General features: G+C 32.9%; 1 protein-coding gene across 3 annotated transcripts; it reads right to left on the bottom strand.

The window, feature by feature from the left end:
• Nucleotides 1-1,315: 1,315 nt before the first annotated feature.
• LOC101207811 (insulin-degrading enzyme-like 1, peroxisomal) lies at nucleotides 1,316-21,392 on the bottom strand. Of its 3 annotated transcripts, none has more exons than XM_031882818.1 (27): nucleotides 21,198-21,392; nucleotides 20,968-21,101; nucleotides 20,718-20,793; nucleotides 19,994-20,061; nucleotides 19,183-19,274; nucleotides 19,034-19,107; nucleotides 17,356-17,399; nucleotides 16,323-16,374; nucleotides 15,809-15,931; nucleotides 15,567-15,679; nucleotides 15,193-15,355; nucleotides 12,848-12,940; nucleotides 12,691-12,776; nucleotides 11,826-11,912; nucleotides 11,031-11,134; nucleotides 8,369-8,471; nucleotides 7,419-7,514; nucleotides 7,146-7,335; nucleotides 6,710-6,771; nucleotides 5,175-5,279; nucleotides 4,662-4,863; nucleotides 4,377-4,585; nucleotides 3,739-3,863; nucleotides 3,620-3,671; nucleotides 3,455-3,541; nucleotides 2,443-2,565; nucleotides 1,316-1,922 (listed from the first exon to the last, which is right to left on the bottom strand). In XM_031882818.1, exons 2-27 carry the CDS (start codon nucleotides 21,094-21,096, stop codon nucleotides 1,677-1,679), a joined length of 2,904 nt encoding a protein of 967 aa, XP_031738678.1. In that variant the 5' UTR covers nucleotides 21,097-21,101; nucleotides 21,198-21,392; the 3' UTR covers nucleotides 1,316-1,676. The 3 variants fall into 3 exon arrangements, with proteins under 3 accessions (XP_031738678.1, XP_011652139.2, XP_031738679.1); XM_011653837.2 differs by having other exon boundaries at nucleotides 21,211-21,391; XM_031882819.1 differs by lacking the exons at nucleotides 19,183-19,274; nucleotides 19,994-20,061; nucleotides 20,718-20,793; nucleotides 20,968-21,101; nucleotides 21,198-21,392 and having other exon boundaries at nucleotides 18,991-19,040.
• Between the last annotated feature and the right edge of the window lie 850 nt (nucleotides 21,393-22,242).

The raw sequence follows: 22,242 nt of genomic DNA, 5'->3' as shown, positions 1-22,242 counted from the left end.
TATCATTTTAATAGTTGTTAAAGATTAGGTATACTGAAGCTCTCTTTTATTACACATACTGGTTGTTTGAGATGAGTAAGTTATTGTAGTGCGTAATTATAATTTAGTTATAATAGTTTGTGTTAGAAGTGTAGATTATTTTAGTTTGAGAAAGAATCACTATACACATCAAATAATTATGACAACTAGTAAAAATAATAGCAAATAATAAATACTATAGTAAATATATAGAACCTTGAAATATTATTTACTTAAACTAGTTAGGAATTTCTAAATAATTTTTATGCTAGAGATGATCAATATAGTCTTACATCATAAATATTTATTTGTCACGTGACAAATTTTAATTGAATAACTAGGTGAGCTATTTAAAGATATGTGTGGTCAACTTAACAACCAAATATTTTTTTGATAGCAATAAATAGCTAGGAAGAATATATGCAAAATTTGATGTTTGAAACTCTTAGAATTTTCTACCTTAGAAAGTATGTACTATAGCAATCAGATAAAGTATTAACATAATAAAACTTTGCAACCAAATTGTGATCACTCTATGTGTTGGATCACACTATGTGGAAAATCTATAAATTGAGAAAAACACTTGCACACATCATGCTTCAATCATAGCACGTGCTAAACCATCAACAACATTTTCAAATTGATTGATTTTGAAAAACAATGTCGTTTTTCATCAATCCAATCTAAAAGTCGAAGTGTAAGCAATTAGATTAGGCTTGTTAAATTTAGTAGTATGAGGTTCCATCTCAAAACCAATTGGCAATGAGAGGAGTAGCCCATCTACCTTATATGGAGTATGAGTCCCCTTGGTTTTTCCAATGTGGGACTCTCAACTTCTCCAACATAGGACCGAATACCCGTTTGAGTTTAATGGGGCTCTAATACCATATTAAACCACCAATTCATCCAAAAGCTTAAACATTCCCCCTCACTTGTGGACTTGAAATATTTGAAAGACCCAACAAGTGGAAATTGATTTTAATTGGGGAGGAAACGACAATGCAGGGGCTTGAACACAGGACCTCCCTGGACCACCTACTCTGATACCATATTAAACCAACAATTCATCCAAAAGCTTAAGCTGGTGGTTGAAGGCAAATTTAATTATATATCACCAACAAGGCTCAATAACAAAAAGAAAAAGATGAAAATCGACGGAAGTAGCTGATGGGCCTTTCATGAGACAAATATGAGAGGAGGTCTACATTTCAATTTAGCATGAGAACCAAGTGAAAAAAGGAAGCAAATAAGATGAAAGAGCCCAAGAAATGAGATCGAGGCATTTAACAAAAAGAGAGAAAGAGAGAAATGGAGTGCTTGAATGATTGAAACAAGGAAATAATTATTATGTCACCCATAAGTAGGGTTAGTAAATAGATAACAAAATTGTCTGAACATTATTCAAGCCAAGCCAAGCTAAGGTTATAGCAGATGATAGAGATCAGCAAATGCTTTTGTTGGGAGGTTCTTTTATTATCCTCACTTCTGGATTCAAACCCATCTTCTTCACTTGCTTCAGATCAATGCTTCATTCATCTCATTCACAACATAAGATGGCTCCACAACTCAACAATTTTTTAAAAGTATTTTTAACATTCAAAGCCTCAGTTGTCAAGAGCTGTGTGGAAATATGCATGAGAAAAGGGAGTTCAGAGCCACTACAACTTCACATTACCATATTTAAAGGAACCATAAAGTGGCTGTGATCTTCTGAAGCTGAAAATGTCATCTATTTTTACGGTGTTGGGTTGAACTGGTTGATTTAAATCTCCAGAATACTCCTTAGAATGAAGATTTCCATAAACACGAACACTTAAAGACTTTTTACGAGGCGCACCAACTTTTATGTGTTCGTTGAAGAAGTTGATTAAATCTTGATGTGTGAGTGTCTTTAAGATTGCAACCTGGTTAGAAGGAAAGGTAGTTTAGTCAAACATTACATTCATTTCTAAAATTAAAAGGCAGACATGAACACTTTTTCTCTTGACTACTGATTAACCAATTAAACCCCTGCTCTATAAAAAGTTTGCTCACAAATTCTCATCGCTAATAAATTAATTTATCTCTTTTAAGTCCTCCATAACCATCCAAAAACAAAAGGTTGGTTAAAAAATACTGTCGAGAGTAATTTCTTTATTTGTTTAAAAAATACTGATAAGCTTATTTTTAGTAATTGCAAGATCTAAAATTACAACAGTACATATTGTTAAAGTAAATTAGGGATTATTCCTAATTTATAGTTTCCTTCGTAGTATCTTCCTCTTACGTATTTTCCTTTCTTGGTTTTTTGATGTCTATTTATTATATCGCCTTCGTAAAAGGTTGGTTATGAATTTTGATTATTCAATATAATATACAAAATATAACACATATCATGCCCGGAACATTGTAGGAAAAACTGAGCATAATAATTTGACATCATACCTCTGATTCTCTCCTATCGAATTTCAGTGTCCCTTCAGAAATCTCTCCCCAGTAAAATCTAGCTTCTTCCCTCAAGTTCTTGAATTTCTCAAGCTTCGCATCTACTAAAGCGTTTACATTGCTCTGCACAACCAAAAATCCATATCATCAATGTAAGCCTAAACCAAGACTTTGAAAAGTTCACCAACTGAAACAAGGGTGTATTTCAAAGGAAACAAACTTTGCCAACTTCCATTAAAGAACTATTATACTTCAAATCTCTATAAAAGGGGTAATTCAAGCAACTTGTTTGTGTTAAACTAATTCTAAACCCCAACTAACTTACTGCTGAAAAACCATGCAACTAAACTAGTAATAAACAAATACAGTGTAGCATATACAGTACTATACTAATAATTAAGATTACTTTGTTGTTTGAGAATCCCAATTCACAGCTATCTTAGACAAAGCGTTACCTCAAAATGGATTGGTTGGTGGAGTTTGAAAAACTGAGGGTGACCGAGAGTTTGGACAGAGATGCTTTTGACGGAAAACAAGATTTTGTTATATTTACAAATATTTCCAGTTGAAAGCGTCCCACTTTTTATCATGTTTTTATTTTTCTTATTTGTCAACTCACCTTATTTTTAAGTCTAATTTAATAGAAGCATTATTTTTAAGTTTCCAAAGTAAATGGACCAGAATGACGTTGTAACCTAAAATATATCAGGTCATTTTAAAAAAAATCAACAGGTGAAACCTAACATGACCAAATTTAGGCCTCAGTGTAAGATTTTGAAACTTGAGAACCTAAGATCTAAAACCTAGGAACCAAACTAAACTACTGCCTAAATTTCAAACGCCAAAAAAAGACAGTTTTCCTAAAACTTCTATGGCTACTTCGTCAGAAAAACGTGAGATCACCACATTGTTGAAACGTCACATACAAATGGCAAATTAAACTGCTTATCATATGAATTAAAGAATTATATTGTTTACAAATACAGCCTACAGGGATAATTACTGCTCTCACCTGGAATTCATCAACGGTCATCTCAACGAGCTTTTTCTCAAACATCTCCAGGAACGCTTCTACTCTCAAATCAATATCTCGAGGACCCTGCCACATTAAAATAAGGATAATATTAAGGAGGTGTCATGGATACAATGGCAGATGAGATCATGATGCTCTGCTTACCTTGACAGTGGATTGAATAATAAATTGAACTCCACGTATACCACAGTCATTCCTGCATTTGAAGATAAATTAATTACACAGTAAATATTCCAAATAAGAAGAGTTAAAAAGGTTCCAACCTTTGCGCTAGAGCAGTAATATAGCCAAGTTGTTCAACACTTCTAAGCTGATGAAAAGCTGCTTGTTGTGCCACATGAGCAAAAAGCTGAAGCTTCACATTCTGTAGAAATTCATCTCGATGCACCTAAACATTGAAGACAAGATACTTAGCAAATTGCATCAAACCGTAAACATAAGAGTTCAGAAGTAATTTTGCTGAGTAAAATTCCCTCCTTGTCTTTCTTTTCTTTTCTTTTTTATGCATATACTGTAGTGTCAACATTGCAGCTGATTGTTTACAAACATTGTCGACGACAACTTTAGTAGTTACGAACTCTATTAAGCTAAGTTTGGAATTTTGGTAGCTGCGAAGATTCTTGTCCACCACGTATCTTGAAAAAAGCTCGTGAGTGAATACATCAAACTTCTATGGAAGCCAATTTCAACAGTAGCTATTAACCAGATTTTACAAATCAACTCAATTGGAAAAGTAAATGTATTTAAATTAATAAACAACAAATTTTACAGTGTTAAAAAAATAAGAAACCTCTCACAATCACCTTTTAAGGTTTTCAAAATCAATTCCAAACAAAACCTGAATTTTTGTTTCAATACATATACACAAAAGAGAAGGAAAAAAAGTAGTTGTTTATATAACCTGAATGTAGTGAACAAGAGCGGAATTCTCGTTATTTGAATTGAGACCCTCTGCTGAATAGAAATAACCAATGCTCCTCTCAAGCTTCACAATTCTATTGGGTGGATATTGTGATGGATGTAATGGTCGTGATATTGGATTTGACCCCTTGAAAAACTTATCTTCAATGTGATCGATCATTGATTCAGCTTCAGTCCTTTCAATGTTTCCTGGGTAATGAACCATTAAAGCCAAAAGCTTGTAATCCCTGAGATATATCAAGACAAAATAGAAAATAGTACAGACCTGCAATGAAACATTCCAAGTAGGCACTTGAGAGCAAAGTGGGAACAAATTTATCTAGATCTTGAGCCCCCAAGTTTGAAAGGATTGCAAGTTTGTCCATTAATGGCCATGTCCGATCTCCAAGAATTAACGAACAATAATAGAAAGCCTGCTGATAGGGTTGCTGAAACTTGAAATTTTGGTAGTTCTTCAACAAAGTTTCCTGGTAGAAAAATTGAATGTTAACACACTTTTTGAACAAATACACCCCTAAATTTAGTGATGTCACTATTTTTTTCCTTCCTAGTTTAGTTTAGTTCTATCATCTTTGATTGAATGACGCAATTTCCTGACATAACAGATTATTAATTACCACAATATTTAATTTGTATGCTGCTCCAAAGTATTTCTCTATGTACTGAAATTTTAAATATATCAACAGTTGATAGATATTATTCAGGTTCCATCTCTAATTAATTAAGAAGATAAGGTTTCCATGTTTATATAGTTTATGCAAACAAATGACAACAATACCTTGATGACGAGAAACCTATCAGGTTTCACACTGAAATTTGCAATTTTTGTAACTATAGTTTCCAATAGAATCCTTAATTTGTGGTTGTAACCATTCAGAGACACCTAAAGAACAATAATGTAAGAACAAGAGAGAAATTAAGGGAAGTCGACAAATTATTAAGTAATAAGTAGTCAGCTTTAACAAATCATTCAACAATATATCAATGAGCATATCGTAAAAATGAGTACTATTCATATGGCTGTAAGATTATGAATAAATACTCCATGTTTAATTCTAAACAAAATACCTATCCCATTTTTGTCTTTTTTAAAAAAATAAAAACAACTTTAATTCAGAAAAGGAAAAGAGAGAATACAAGGCCATGGAAAAAAAGAAAAGAAAAGAAAAGAAACAAGTCCACAAAAGGGAAAAGAAACAAGTCCACAAAAGGGAATTTGAACCAAGTAAAATAATGCCCATGGAATAGTTTCAAAATATCTTTGAAATCAAAATTCGACAAGAAACATAAAAGCTTATGAGGGACCTAACCTCACTCGTTTCATTTCCACTCCTTTAAAAACCCTATTATTTTGCTCAACCCACCAAACCCATAAGATCGCACACACCCCAGAAAGCCATTTCTATCAATTGTCTTCTTAGGATATGACAAACAAATAATGAACTTTCTACAAAGTATTATCTACTATTTGAACCAGATGGAACAAAGATGAAGAGAGTAAACAGAATAGCATTCAAGTAATCCATGAGTTAGTTCTTGTGAGACAACAATGAGTACACACATAGAAACAAAGCCTCTCAAGAAAAAGAAAACTCAACGATGTTTTCTACTTTTTGGGTGAGTAAAGAAAAAGAAACAGTGGAAACGAAATTCAATTCTATTTGGGTGATTTCTAGTCTACTAGCTCACAACTCTTGGTTAGACATTTTTTCTTAAAGGAAACAACCTCTTTATTTATATATTAATAATGAGACAGAAGCTCATAGTAAAATAAGATTATATAATAAACATATAAACCAAGGATCAGTCTTGGTCGGGCATTCTTACTAGAACTTTAGAGAGTTATTTTCAATTTAAGGTTACTATTAATCCCCAATTTAAGGTTTCTATATAAGTTATTATGTATAGTTGTCCTTTATCGAAGTTCCCTTCTTGAGTTAAAGCTTCATCATGGTGTTTTCTCTTCAAACTATTTGCAAACTATTCTATTCAAGACATTTGCTTAAGTAGTGAACCTTGTTCTTTGTTTCCACTTTCCAGGTCTATTTCTTTCCTTGTTTCATTACTTTGTACAGCTTTAGTCTCACTCATTATATCAAAGAAGAGTCTTGCTTCCATTTCAAAAAAATGGAAATGCTTTCATCTTATCAAGGGGTGGAGTCCGGGGGGACGCAGTAAATCCGCCTCTGACTAAAACCAACAAAACTTCTGAGATTGGATGAGAAGTACAGTGCCACGTATCTGTGCCCATAAATTTGTGCCAAAAATTTTGCAACATTAAAGAAAAATTCCTATTCTGCATTAAATTGGTACCTGGAAACCAGATTCGACAAGATTTATGCCATAATATAGCCCAGCAACCTCCGCATAATAAGCTGCAAGACAAGAAAGGTTTAGCTTCTGTCCCTTGAGATGCTATAAAATAAAGGGGATAAAACTCTTTTGGTCTCTAGATTTTGAGTAGAGATACAAGTGTAAAATATTGAAACCAATGACCCAAATGGGAACAAAACAAAAAAAAAAAAAGAGTAGAATGTAACCTTTGAACTTGAGAACTAATCAAAATTCATGGCCAAAAAGATAGTTTTTCCACAAAATAAACTAGGGAGGCTTAACAAAATTGAAGTTTCAAGAAGGAACAGCAGAAGATTGTACTATTTAAAAAAAAAAAAAGAGACAGAAATTCAAACCAAAAGAACAATAAAGGAAACAACTAGCCAAAATACTTCATTAACTTGGAATAACTTACCATATTCATTCAGATAATCCACCAATAACCTCGTGAAAATTGCCGTTAGGACTTCTGCTTCAGGTGAGATGTCAGCATGGGGACATATAAAATCAATCTTAACATATGCCTTGGGTGTGGAGAACATTGTGTCGGGTTTGTACCATATTGATGAATATGACGACTTTTTTAGCAGAACTGGAAACTTGACCTATTTCAAGGTTCAATCATATTAGGAAAAACATAAACCAACAAATGAATAACATCTTAACGTGAATAACAGTCAATATTAACCTTTTCACATGCACACTTAGGCGATAAATCAGTAGGGATGAAAATGTTCGAAGCTGGTAGATGCAATTTCACATCAGGAGCAGATTGCATCCAATCCTGCAGTACAGTAAATAAAATGTAATTTTTCATTTTCTTTCAATAGACTTTGTAACATTTTGATGAATGGTCATGAGAAGATATATTTTTGCTGATAGACATAGACAAAGTTATATAAATGATCTAGAAATATGATTTTAAAGTTTCAATTTTTACCCCAATCTTTTAATATGCTACACAAGAAAGGGTCTCTTTAAGCAATTTCTATTATAATAAAAATGTTTAAAATGTAAGGAGAAAAACTGAAATTAAGTACATAGAATATATACTAGAGGTAGAAAATAAAATAAATTATACAAACTGCCCCTAATAAATTTGATCGATGTCATTTTTAGTTTTCAATTCCGTTTACCTACAAGCTTCTATTATCCAACAAGGCATTTTAACAGATAGTAGTCCCTAAAGATAATAAATTAAAAGATCGATTAAAATTGAAACTTTTAAATTAACAATGACAAAATTGGAAACAACCATATATATTAAGGACATTTTGTGTGATGTAGCCAGGTTAAAATTGGTGAGTTTTGAAACATTTACAATATCAATATAGTGCATTGATTTATTGGGGCTGATCTGGTAGATTGACTTTTTAGACTTTACTTCTTTCAAAGTTGGTAAATTTTGAGAGCTTTTGCGTTGAAATTAGTGATGTGATGTGGTGGTTGGATGCAACGAAAGCTTTGGAGAAAGTAAAATTACAACAGGTATCAATCCAAGGTCCAATTTGATAAAAGATAAATATCATATTTTCGAATTCAAGGGTAAAATTGAAAATTTCCTAATTTTTTAAAAGTTTCTCCAAAGTTCTGGATCAAAATACACATTTCTAATCAAATTTACATTAAATGACAAACCTGAACCAGAGGACCAGAAACTTTCTCAATGGAGTAAGCAGTTCCATACCACTTCTCAACCTTATCCGTCTTGCCTTCAAATTTCTTCGACTCCCAAAAGATGCTACAAACATAAATTAATTAGGGAACTGCGGCAATACATTTTTTTAATAGGAAACAAATATATTATTGACAGTATGAATTATTGAAAAAGAGAGGAAAGAGAAACACTTGGCCAAGATTACATATAATAATAATAATAGAAAATAAACTCCCAATCAGCTAAAAACCATCAAGACAATCCTAATTTCCAAAGCTAGAGTACGTTTACACGATTTTATTGTTACTACTAAAGTTCTAACCATGTTGTTAAGGAAAACAGTTCACCAGAAAAAGTGCCAATACTTTGATTATTAAACAAAATATAAAGTATTTTAGTTTTAATTAGGAGAAACATTGCATCATTTATTTTTTAACAAAAGTTACAGACAATAAGTCGGTGGAAGACTTCAAATCATAACTTTGGAATCGGGAACAGGTCTCTAAGCATGTTGGTTTAGAAGTCAAAAATTAGCTCAAGCAAAATAATGCATTGACAGGAAAATGGCTTAAATCAAATAAATTCCACAATCAGGTGGTGTAACGTCCTAGTCCAAGGATTTGGCCATTTATAGCCCAACATTCCCCCGTGTTCCCTAGCATTTGCAGTGACCTAACATTCTAGCAATATCATCTTTACTTTTCTTGAACTGCTTCTAAGAGTGAAGACTATCTCCACAAACCAACACTAGTCCTTTCAGCATGATTTGTTTTCATTCATAGACTTTGGAAGAAAATTTTCAAACGGTCATTAACATAGGATTGCTCCATGCCAAGCATTGTCAATTTTGGAATCCCTATGATAGAGCCACTAAAAATAAAGACACGCTTATTGGTATGGGTATTTATTCATCAATTCTTTTAAGTTGTTCTTAGTCATACTTTCATATCCTTAAAATCTCTTTCATTTTGATCATTTAATGTGATATCAACTCATTCATGTATTGTTCTTATCCACAATTGAAGCAAATACTTGTCCCTACCGTATAGCACCCACAACGGTGTGTGCTTCTTGCAAGAACTACAAAACGGCCTATCCTTACTAGTCTCTGAATTGGTGGTCTTGGTTTGATGTTGCTTCCAAACTCTGTGCTATGAGTATTGAGAGTTGAGTAACATCTAATCTGACTTCCTCTTCAAGAGGGACACATGACCCTACGAACACTTAACATTCGTCAACCGACCAAGGGCCAATGAATTTTGTCAAATGGAGAACTAAGGCAAAAGCTGGTGGAACAAGGGCTGCTACAATGCCTCACATGTCACTCCATGGTGCCATAATAAATTGTTGCACCTTCTGTAGCGACCAACTTCAGAGTGAAATGAAACAACTTTGAATTCTCTCTTGTACTCAGCTACTGACAAGGTTTACCAGAAAAGTAGCACTAGTAGGAATCCTCTTTGAACAACTAGGCCACAGGGCATGGACCGATTATTGATTTCACAACTAACTCCCACCATATTTGGGAATTGTCAATCAGCACAAATGCAACAAACTGCAAACTCTTGATCCTCCAAAGCACTTCATTTAATGAAATATCATCACTATCGATGACAAACAAATCACTACCTTCCCGAGGTTTCGTAGCTGAACTAAGGGCTCTAGCTCAAGGAATATTTGAAGAAATTTGGCTCAAAATCATCCTATCAAAACTTAAAATCACATCAGAAGAACCAATAGGGAGTACACTGTGACAATTGAGCAACTACAAGTACTACCAAAGACCCGGTCCACCATGATCACATAAAACATGTGGAAATTGCTGACATTCTTACAAAAGCCCTATAAAAGAACCCTTTTGAAGTCTTAAAGGCCAAGCTGGACCTAATCAACAAATACAACCCAGCTTGAGGGGGAGTGTTGAATATCGAAAGTCCTCCATTGCCCTTCACCCTTTTGGAAAGTTATTTCTTGCAATTAGTAGATATTCTTCCTCTGAAATACTCCTTTTTTTTCTTTTTTTTTCACCATTGATTATCTTTGTCCTATTTGGCACTTATCAGTGCGCTAGGCCACCAATCATCTAAACATATAAAAGGTGGGGTAAGAAGGAAAATTCAGCCTAGACAATATAGTTGTTAGGAAAGTCAGTGCTCCTTACACCACGTGGCAGCAGTAGAAGAGGAATATATATCTAGGTGTTTTGTGCTAGGGTTGATCATTCTGAATATTGTGTATTTTGAATGAACTTAGTTCATTGGGAGAGAACAGCCCTCTTACTTGGCTGGAAACTATTGTGGAATTTCTTTGGTATTTTTGTGGATCAATACAGATTACATATCAAACTATTCCTCCCAGATATAATTGTGTTTGTGCGTGCTGGTTAGGAAATCTCTATTGTATTTGTGTGCTGGTTGAGATTCTGCATGTACCTTGGAGCTTAGCACAACGTATATATTAGGGTTACACCCACTTGAAAAGAAATAACATGAATTTTGACAATTCAGAAAATTCAGGAGTAATAATTATAGGAAATAAATGTTATGCAGGAAAGATTATATCCTTTTGCATCTAGTTATTCTGTACAAACCTTCCATTTAAAGGCTATCATGCTTATGAGAATCCAATTGACAAGTAACTTACCGGACATTATCTACTGAAAGCTGATCCAGAACTGTTCCTATCAATTTCGGATTGAATTTTGAAGGCAAGGACGAACCAACTAGCCAATCCTCCGGAGGATATAACTGCAAGATTCCAAAGCAAGCATTTACACTTTCTCAACGAACACTTGAATTTCTATTTTTATTTAAGAAACAAAAGCTTTTTCCTTGATGAAATCAGCACCCATGAAGTTGAACATGCTACTTCAATTGGTGAGAATAAAAGATACACGGCATTCGATGTTCTTTTTCTAAAGATGTGCGATTTGATCATGTTCATGTCATGTCATGTCAAATGTATGCTAGTACCCCTTGTATGTCTATGTTAACTACAATTGGTAAGAATATAACAAACGAGATATCAAACTTTTTAACTAAAAGTGTATATTGCCTTTGCAAAAGACAGGAGCTTTAAAATCTGGAAAAACAACTTTTTTCTTTTTACATGTAATTTACAACTTTTATCAATTAAATTTTATCCTTGCTAACAACCCCAACTAGTTCGTAAAACATTAACACTTAAGAATGGACAGGTCACACTGTGCAAACAAAAGATTGATAATGGTATCTCTTCGCCAAATAACTACACAAATCTAGAACAGTATCCAGCCAAATCCAAAATTTTAAACCTAGGCTAGGCAAAAAAAATAATAATGCTGTTCTCCCATGAGTGATGACTTCTAAGCAAACAAAAAACTACGAATAATAAGAAATAAGAGAAATAGTATTCCAGAAATATTATGAATCAAAGGTTATTCAGACAAATTGTAAATACCTGCATACTCGATGAAAGGTTGACTACATAGTCAATAGGATCAATTTTATCTGCATAATGGAACTTTGTCTCGCAAATAGCTGAAAGCTTGATAAAGGTAGAAGAGTTGTCTTAGAATGCATTAAAAGAAAATTTATTACAAAATGACCATGTCACACATTCTTTTTATTTTCTAGAATTGTTTTTCTGAAAAGGAGACGAGTCTCAAATTTTATTAATAAAAAAAAATTAATGCTCAAAGTACATACAAAGAGCACACAAATGAAAAGACTGGGGATCAGCAGGTGCACCAAGACATCTCAACTAGGTTGACACCCCCTAGTGCCTTCATCATATCCACCAAAAAACTTGCATCAAAAGATCAATCATCAAAAAGACCCAAATCCACCTCTGTCCCAAAACTTGAGGAAACAATGATAACCCGTACAAGGAACCGAGAATAAAAGAAATAGAAAGATACAGCCGAGGTAGAAACAATTAACAAACAAGAAAAATCTAACAATCTGGAAAAAAAAAAAAACCCAATTTAAGCTAATCTCCTAAATGCTATAAGCTTCAAAATTTTATTTACTAGAATAAAATGTTAACATTCTTCCGTTTCAAGGAACTGAATAAGTCAACATCTACCAGCCAAGCTATATGTTCAAAAATAAACTAACTAAATGTGGATGCAAAATTTCCTCAATATTTTTCTCACGGCATCTGAAAATTCAGACACCATAAGAGGTTTTAACCCCCCCTCCCCCCCCCCCCAAAAAAAAAAAAAACGCACATACACACACACAGAACAAAAATCTATGCTGCTCAGAATTACTCTAATTAACTTATAGCATGCTAAAAGGGTTATAGTAATAAATGCACATACCTCATCAAATATCCATTGCCATATACCTGATTGCTTCAAAAGGCTAATGTATTTAAAGAGAAGCCCAATAACATCCTGCATGTGTTCTACAACATCAAGAGAACAAAATTTCAGATTAAACTAAGATAATGATTAGAAAGAAAGAGCGAGAAAGTACCTTGACCAACATCAGTGAGATCTATTACTACTTCGAAAAAGGACAAATTCATGGTGAAACTAGATTCATCAGCTGAGAGCCATGTTGCCCAACCTGTATTATATTCTCCCAAATATAAATCAAATCATTTTTCAAAATTCAGTAAAGGCTAAAAAATTTTGTTTACAGAAAACAAGAAACTTACCATTAATAAAAGAGAACAAAAAAAAAAGGTCAACCTAATAGTCCAAGGACCAAGTGGCTCCTTCTCATCTAAGTTGATGAAGAAAGTGGAGTAATCACAAAGGGACTCCTGCTGACTACTCCAATTAGAGGCCATGAACCATAACCAAAAGACCTTTTTATAAGAAAATTCCATTCATTGAATGAAATATCCAAAGATGTAGAAAAGAAGCCCCTCATAAGAAATACAAAAGGTATTTCCAATTTCTAACAAGGAAAGAAAAACTATAGCTAGGCTGCTAAAATTTTACACCAATATAACGCTTTGAAAATAGCTGAATCTAAAACATCCGTAAGGATTTGGTTCTGTTTTTTAATACTCTAGCATTTCATCCCTCCCAAAACTTCCAAAAAACTGCAGGTATAATGCTAGCCGACAGTTGTTCTTTTGCTCATTTGAAGGGGTGGCCAATAAACAGCATGTTAAGCCATTCTTGGAAATCATTTGGAGGGACCATGGCCCAATGAAAGGCAGAAAACAGCTCATACCAAATCTCACAAGTAAAATTACATTTGAAGAGCATATGCTTAATTTATTCACTGTCCTTTTAGCAAAGGCAACACCAAGAAGGGGAAAGGTTCAATCAAGGGCAACGAGTTTGCAGTCTATCCACTGTGTTAAGGCAAAAGTGTGATAGCTCCCTGAGTAGAAATTTTATTCTTTTAGGGTGAGGCAGGGTGCATAGCAATTAGCACTACGCAATATATCCAAGTTTTCAACAACAAAACAAAAAGATTTGCACACTCCCCATCTCCCTCTCAAACAAACAGCCTCTCATCCCTAAGTCCCAATTACCACCTGAACGGTTCCACATAATCTTAACTTTGCTTTTTTGGCATTTGAAATACTAAAACTACTAACAATTGAATGGAACAAGCCATCATGTCATCCTAGGAAATAACTCTATCATGATTAGACGAAAGAAAGAAATGCAAAGAAAAAAGAAAAATACATATAATTTTATTAAAAAAAGAACAATTGCCATGAATTAACGTTCAAGATAGACATACATAATTGAATTTCGAACAGTCATTGTGATGCAAATACATGCATTAATATATGTGTGCGTGAATATATGAAGAGAGAGAATTCAGTTTGATCAAAACTTTTGCTTTAAAATATCGTTAAACACAACCAAACCGAAAAACTGTGAAAACCCAAAATTCAGTTCATGGTGAAATCCTTTTCTTAATACCCATTCACTTTCTCTTTTGTACTTTCCATACATTTGATGAAAAGTTCTCTACTTTGCTAACCAAAAATAGAAGGAAGAAAAAAAACCAAATTTACTGTCCTTTTAACAAGAAACAATACCTTTCATCGAGTATTGAAAAGTTTAATGTTTTATGACTTTTGAACAAGAAACAACTTCTTGTTGATATAATGAAAACGAATAAATATTTAAAGGATACGAACTCCCAAACAGAGTGAAGAAGAAAAAGTACCAAATAGTTTAATGTCTTAACTTTTATATTTCAAAAATACTTCCGAAAATAACGCAAAATAAAATTGTCAAACCCCATGTGAAAAAAAATAAAAATAAAAAAAGTGTTACCAAACATATCATGAGTAAGACTCGTATCCTTTTCAAAAAAACATATCATAAGTACTACACTGATAGGAAAAAAAACTTTCTTTTAGTAAGGGAACCACTTTTATTAATGTTGAATATTAAAATTCTTCCCCTTCTCCTTATCTCTTTGGAATGTTATTTCTTCCAATTAGCTTACATTCTTTCTCTGTAATATTCTTTCCTAATTTCTATTCTGTTTACATTGATTGTATTTGCCATATTTGCCACTTGTCATTGTATATATTAGGGCTACACCCACTTGTAAGGAAATAAGAAGAATTTAGAGAATTCAAAATTACAATAACTAATATAAATAAAAAAAATTGCCAGAATAGGCCCCACTAACAAAAGTGGACAACCAAAAAGGAAAAAGAAAATCACAAAAGGATACCAAACTTTGACCCCAGATAAATTGAAGTCCAACATGAAATTAATTAAGATAAAACAAGGATATTCACTCCAACATGATGTCGTCTAATATATGAATATAGAGAGCAAATCTCACTCTTGAAAGTTTGAAACTTTACGTTAAAATGTACAAGAACGCACCTAATGTTTTAAGAACATAATACAAGGATCCTTCTCCTTCATGTCCAATAAGATGACCTAGATACCGGCATGGCCCTTCCTTGTGATGATGAATCTCAGGAGTTATTGGCCAAATAATTCTCAGTTTATGACCTTCTTTAATTGGGATGGCTCTAACAAGAACCTGAAATGCGGAGAAAGAAAATAAAGCGGTAAATAGAAATAGTCACATTTTTTACCAAGTAACAAAAACATTCAATAATGATATAGCAGCCACTTCAAAATTCATACAATAGGCTTCCAGAAGCAACAAATTTAAAATTAAACAATCAAGTTCATAAATCTAGCTGAACACAATCCTTTGCCAGCATATCATTAGGGTGCAATACACATACCTGGAGATGTTCTGACGTGCATGGCTGACCAGGAAAATTAGCGCGATTGCAGTTATGATTTGGAATATCTTGAAATATGTTTTCCACAAGGATTTGTACTTTATCAAGATTTTCTGAATCAGGTAAGAATGAAGGATTTATACTTTATCGAGGTTTTTGGAATAGTAAGAAATTTAAGTTGCTATCCATTCATTCTACACAGCCTAAAAGCCCAATTCATAGTGGGCTGCATGTGTACTAACCTTTTGCATATACAACCAGATGCATGACATTGGATGAATAATTATTTTCATAAAATTTTAGAAGTTCATGCCTTGTATCCAGCCCTTTAGCTTTTGGTTGAACCTCCAAAGTGTCCCAGTTTCCTATACAAGTAAAAAGATGCGGCACAATAAGGAAACTAGTGGCCTTCTATACACCATCATCAAAGCATAAACAATTGGAAACCGAGAGGCAAATCCATCAACTAGAAGAATTTCCCAGGAATTATGAAGTAAAACTAATTCAAGAAGTATTATCTGCCAGAAAACTAGTTAGAGTTAAAATACAATTATTTTTATGTAAATTAAAAGGGACAATTCTTAATTGAACAATCTAAAAAGGACGAAGATAACAAGTCAATGTCCCAAGTAAAAAAATTTGAACTGTTTTCATTCACATGCAAAAAATGCTCATAGTCAAAAAATACAATAAAACTTGTAGAATTATCAAATCAATCAAATGCCAACTCTTATGAAATCCATATAATGTTATAACCTGTGCTGAATTTGTGAAATGGATGGCTTTCAGAACTTATATGACACTGAAGCTGCATAAAGTAACAACTTTCAGTCAGAAATGTGATTGACAGAAATTTTTTTAGATACAAGTTGAGTCCAAACTTTTGACTCAAGAAATGGGTTGTACTTAAAGTTTATTTCATTTTTGAAATATTTTATCTTTATTTATATTAGATACTATCTTACATTTATTAGATATTTTCCCTTACATGTTTTAGCTATTTTCCTTTTCTGTACTCTGCATGTATTACATCCTATTGGAGTTTCAATGAATACATTGAATTTTCTTTCCAAAACCTATAAAGGTATCTAGTCCCAACCCTAAACTCAACTCGCAACATTACTTTATTTTACCAATTCAAATTCCAACCCTAAAAAGAATCTCTCTCTAGAGTTTTTTTTTTATATAAGAATAGCTATCATTGAGAAGAAAATAAAAGAATAGACGGGCATACAGAAAACCAAGCCCACAAAAAGGACACCCTCTACACAAGAACCCATCCCAGACTCTCACATCTCTCCTCCCAAGACGAAAAAGTTGACTGTCAAGAACATTTCACTCTCAGTTATAATCTCTCTCTAAAGTTACATGACTAAGTTAATAGATTTGAGAAATGACTTTTTTCTCTAATGTGTTTTATATTCCTAAGTTGAACTGAAAATTGATTTCAACTAGCAAACTTTTTTACTCAAATTGCATATTTGATTTATACACAAACTTGTGTGAATTTCAAGAGATGGATTCGATCAAGGTTCTGGCAATGCCAAGCAAAATGGTGGCCTCTATTTCCTTTTCAAGGAAAACATTATTCAAGTTCAATCTTCAGTCCTAGTCTTGAGTTTTGTACCAAGTTTTTAGTTGTGATTCTATGTTGAAGTCCTTGTCAATTGAAAGTTTAAGTTATGTTGTGACATTTTCGCATCGGTCGTCCAAACTTCTTGTATCTTAAGCAGTTGTTCCCTAATATAGTAATACTAATAAAATGAAGAAATCATGGAGAAATAATTACCTGGTGCATTCTCCACACATCAGACAATAAATTTTTTTGATTCTCTGCAAGTATATGAGGCTTTGAATGAGAAAGATGGAAGTACAAAGAAACCACACAAAAGACAAATGTAAAAGTTATTGATTTTAATATGAATTATACATAAAATTACATTTCTGATACCTAATCTTTTGCTTTTGTGAATTCGTCACTGAGTTTTCAAAGCTTACAATTTAAACCCAGTTTTTATTAATTTATTTAATCAAGTAAACAACAAAAAATCCAGTCCTTTTTCTTTCTTTTAACTGAAACCCCAACATTTCCTCCATACTCCCATAAGCACCACAAAAACCATCAAAACCTTCCACAAACCACCATATCGCCCATGACCAAAACCCCTCCAAGCCATCTCAGTTAATTGCTGAAATGCCATCGCCTTAAAAGTGTAACCCACAGGCCCACACCTGGTCAGGTAGCTAATCTGTGTGTGTGTGAGAAAGAGTGGCATGGTGCAATGTGAACAAGAAGATACATGCACAAGAGAAGAAGCATTTGAATGTTTGGTTGTCGAGAAAATTGTGAAAGTGCCCATATGTTGGGCAGCACCATGATTCATGTGATTTACAGTTCTAGGATGCGCCATGAAGTTAAATTAAAATAACCCAAGCGAAGGAAACCTACCAAAATTTTCATTTCCAACCAAGAATCCTTCCCGTTGAATAGCCTTCAGTTTACTCCCATTGTTACAAAGCACGGGAATCTCTCAACCACACCGTCTTTGAATATTTATACTCTCACTAGTACTGGTTTTTATTATTTGATCTCTTCAACCTCAATTGGGTCTTCTCAGTCTTTATATGTATATGTGCTCCACTTTTTTTTTTATATTACGTGGAATACACAGGCTTCTTTACTTGGAGTGAATGTTGTCGATGCAATTCTTTCTGAGCTTTGATTTGATTTTGCAAAAAAAATCAACGCTCTTCTAGAACTCTGTGTTTGATTCAATTCAGCTTGCCTTAAAGGCTTCCTCATGGTGTTCTCTCACCAAGAATTTTGAAGGGTCTTCGATTCAAAATATATATCATGGTTGGAATGCTTTTATTGTGGCTCATTAATTCTGAAGTCTGACATTTTTCTGTTGTTTATATGATGTTCTTCGATCTATGTTTTATGTTGTTTTTTTCTTTTTTATCTACAAGCATTACCCTCTTATATTTCTCATAATATTCTCTTAATAAAATGTTTCATTTTCTTTTAAAAGGAAAATATTTCATTTCCTACCCAAAATTTCAAAATCCAAAAGGGTAGTTCCTAAATTGTTGTGTAACTACGTAAAGTGAGATAGATAGCAACCTAAGATATAAGGCATTGTCCTTTATCCTCTTATCCCTCCTTTGAACTTTGCCACTGTTCTCCCGCAAATGTTAGACCAAAATTATCACGCAATTTATTAATTAAAACCCACTGAATATCAAAGATGAAGAATAGTTGGCTAACTAAAATATTTTTTGAAACACAGATCTTCTAGATAGCAGCTGGAACTTTTTGTTGTTTAAATGCAAAAACCCAGATATCAAACTGGCTAAATTAAAATATTTTTTGAACAATAAACAACTTTTAGATAGAAAGATACAGAATGTTCAAGGAAACAACCTCCCAAAAGGAGTGGGAAAAATGTGACTTAAAAATATGCTACCAGAATCAACCGCTTTGATTTCTCTCATTGTAGCATCAGGAGACATTAAAGGTTTGATGAAAAATTGAGCAAATCTGGACGAACAAAAAGTAAATCATAATGAGACAAGATTATGTGCAGGCAACAATAAGAAGTTAAATAGCATATACCTGTCCAAAGCCTCCTCAAAACAATCAGCATTGACATCAAAATAATAATTTGTCTCCTCCGATGCCGTAAAGGCATTCGTGCTGCCACCATGCTAATGACAAAGGAAAAGATATAAAAAATATTCATCTTTTTTAAAAAAACAGAAACAAGCCCTTTCATTGAATAAATGAAATGAGAATATAGAGTATAAAATTTGGATATGATGAACAAAATCCAAAAACCAAAAAAACAAGGATCAATAGGTGCACTCATACATCTCAACTAGGTTAACACCCCATAGTTGTTTGACAAAACAAGCTACCTCAACTCTTTAGAACTTTACAAGAGGGGAAGTAGGGTGAATTTCTTTGAGTTGTATACCATATAAGCCTTAAATAAAGATGAAAACCTTAAAGGAACTGATGAAGGAATTATATCTAGCAAAAAAGATTGAGAAGCCACAGTCAAGTTATCTTGGACATCATCCTTAGATAACGTTGCAAAAGCATGGCAAAAGAGCCCACGCGAAAAGGATCTTTGAACCCTTTTTCTTCCAGAACAACCTTCAGGCTCTACTATTCAAACTAACTTCAGAATCTCAAGAGCAGAAAGAACAGAGATCCCCTCCCTAGAAAACTAATCACAAAAGAGTTTTCCAATCTTAAAGAATCAAAGAAAAAGGATAACTACAAAGGAATTTGCTATTTTTATAGCACCACCAAGAAGCAAAAAGAAAATTAACCATGGATATCAGCATCCATTAACTTCACATGCATGAATAAACAAGTGCAATTAGACAAACGCACTTCGGTAGACAGTAATTACACATACCTCTGTGATATATTTTGAGTAACTGTCCTCCTGTGGATACTTTTCACTTGCATAAAACAGCATATGCTCTGTCAAGAATTGTAAATAAGCTTAACAAAAAGAAGCCAAAGTGAAAAAAATAATAATAATAAAGATTAAAAACTAGCGTACTACTATAAAACATGCCCCAGCAACTCCAATCATAAACCTCCCTTGTATAGTTCTTCCACTACATGTCAGTGTTTTGCAGGATTTGGTGAAGTTTCTAAACGTTGTTTCTTAAAAGTTAAAACTGCTTGAATTGTTCAATTTTAATTTTTTTTTCTACATTTTTAAATTAAACCAATATTCAAAATATATATTTACTTATTGTTATTATCTTTGCATTTATTTAAACAATATGGGAACTAAATTCTAACTTTCTCCAATCCATTTTAAAACAAATTACTTTATAAAATAATTAATGAGTACATTAAACAAATAACTTCAAAAGCACCAATAAAAACTGCTTTTGAAACTGCCTTCCAAAACTATCCTCGCAGAAAAGAACATTTGCTTCAGAAACTGTTTTTAGTTATGTCTTCCAAACAAATGGTTTCATTCTATATCTCTCAAATGTTTTGCCATGCCTTAAATAATGAATAAGCCTTCTCAAAACACGTAAAAGCTAGCAAATGATCAGAGAACTAGAAGCAAGCGTAAACATCGCCAATGAAAGTCTAAAGGAACAAAACCAAGTTCTCACCAAGAAAATGGGCTAAACCCTCTAGGCCTTCGGGGTCGCTGAACGAACCAACATCAACAGTCATGGAAGCAGCACACTGAAACTCAATCAGATAATCACATTTTAAGAACACACACCGACACAAACGAATTCAAGAAATCAGAGCCCTAGTTTAAGCAAATTCACCCAATATAAAATCATTAAGAAAAAAATAATCAAATTCAAAAAGAAAAAAAGAAAAAAAGAAAAGAAAAGTGAAAGCTGGCTTTACCTTATCGGTATCAGGATCACTGACGAGTAGAACTTCAAGGGAGTTCTTAAGGACGATTCTTTTGTACTCTCTTTTGTCATTACGAGCCTTCACAATCTCATGAGTCATCTGTTCCTTCCCAACTGCCATTTTTTCTATCAACACGGAAATCCAGTACCAAGATAAGCGAAGAAGTGAAAAGTCATTCAGCAGAACAACAAAGAGAAGAAGAGTGAGATTAAGAACGTAACTGCAATTACATACATGGAAAAAAAGAAGATGATTGAATCGAAAACTGAGCTAACTCAAACAGTGGTTATGAAAAATCAGAGAAGTTTTTTTGGTTGAAATGATAATCGAAGAAAGTTTGAGAGGAAAATGAATATTGACTGCTTAGCAATGGCGACGACTTGAATTTGGTTTTTATGTCTTTTTCTGTTTTGGTCGTTATGGAAAGGTTTCTTTAGCAAAATGCTCCCAACGCGGTGATGGCTTTTTTTAAAACTCTCTTTTTCTTTTGTCCAAAAAGGAAAATTTTGGAAAAATAAGTATTTTGCTTCTACTTTATTTTACCCAAAAGAAATATATATTAGAAAAGTTAAAAGCAATACCTAAATGAAAGGGGACGGCTTGACTTTAGAATATAATTAATAAGTTTTGTCACATGTATCAAAAGTTAAATTATATTTTTTTTCAAAAATTAATTTAAACGATAAAACTTCTAAAAATATTTACGATTATAGTAAAATATTGCAAATGATTTGTGATAAATGAAAATGCACTCCTATTTGTGTCTATCATGATATATATACATATAATAATAAGTGGATAATAAATTTTATTAGAAAGAAAAAAAAACATTTTAAAAGCTTTTTTTTAAGATTTCAAAACTCTGAAGATTTAAGATTTTATAGGGAATATTATCTTTATTTTGTCTTGCTTTATTAAAGACTTTTATTATTTTTTAAATCGGATGATGATCGTATCAGTGATAATATAATAAGTTTGTGACATTTGACATATGTTCATTTTAGTTGTTTATATATACATATATTTGATTTTTGTAGTTAGGTTCTTTCTTAAAATTGTACACTTACATTGAATACACACTTTTTTAGTTTAAATCGAGGAACAATCAATTTTATATTCCTTCGATTTCAAAGTTAGGATAAAAATGAAAATTTTGACCAAAACAACCTTTACTTGACCTAAGATATGCTAAAAGGTTTGCAGTTAATTCTTCCGCAGGTAAATTTTGTGGTAAAATATAAATTCAAATGCATGAAATGTGTATAT

Source organism: Cucumis sativus, chromosome 3 (assembly GCF_000004075.3).
Source record: "Cucumis sativus cultivar 9930 chromosome 3, Cucumber_9930_V3, whole genome shotgun sequence".
In the NCBI taxonomy this organism is placed as follows: domain Eukaryota; kingdom Viridiplantae; phylum Streptophyta; class Magnoliopsida; order Cucurbitales; family Cucurbitaceae; genus Cucumis; species Cucumis sativus.
This window is presented reverse-complemented; position numbering and strand designations above follow the sequence as displayed.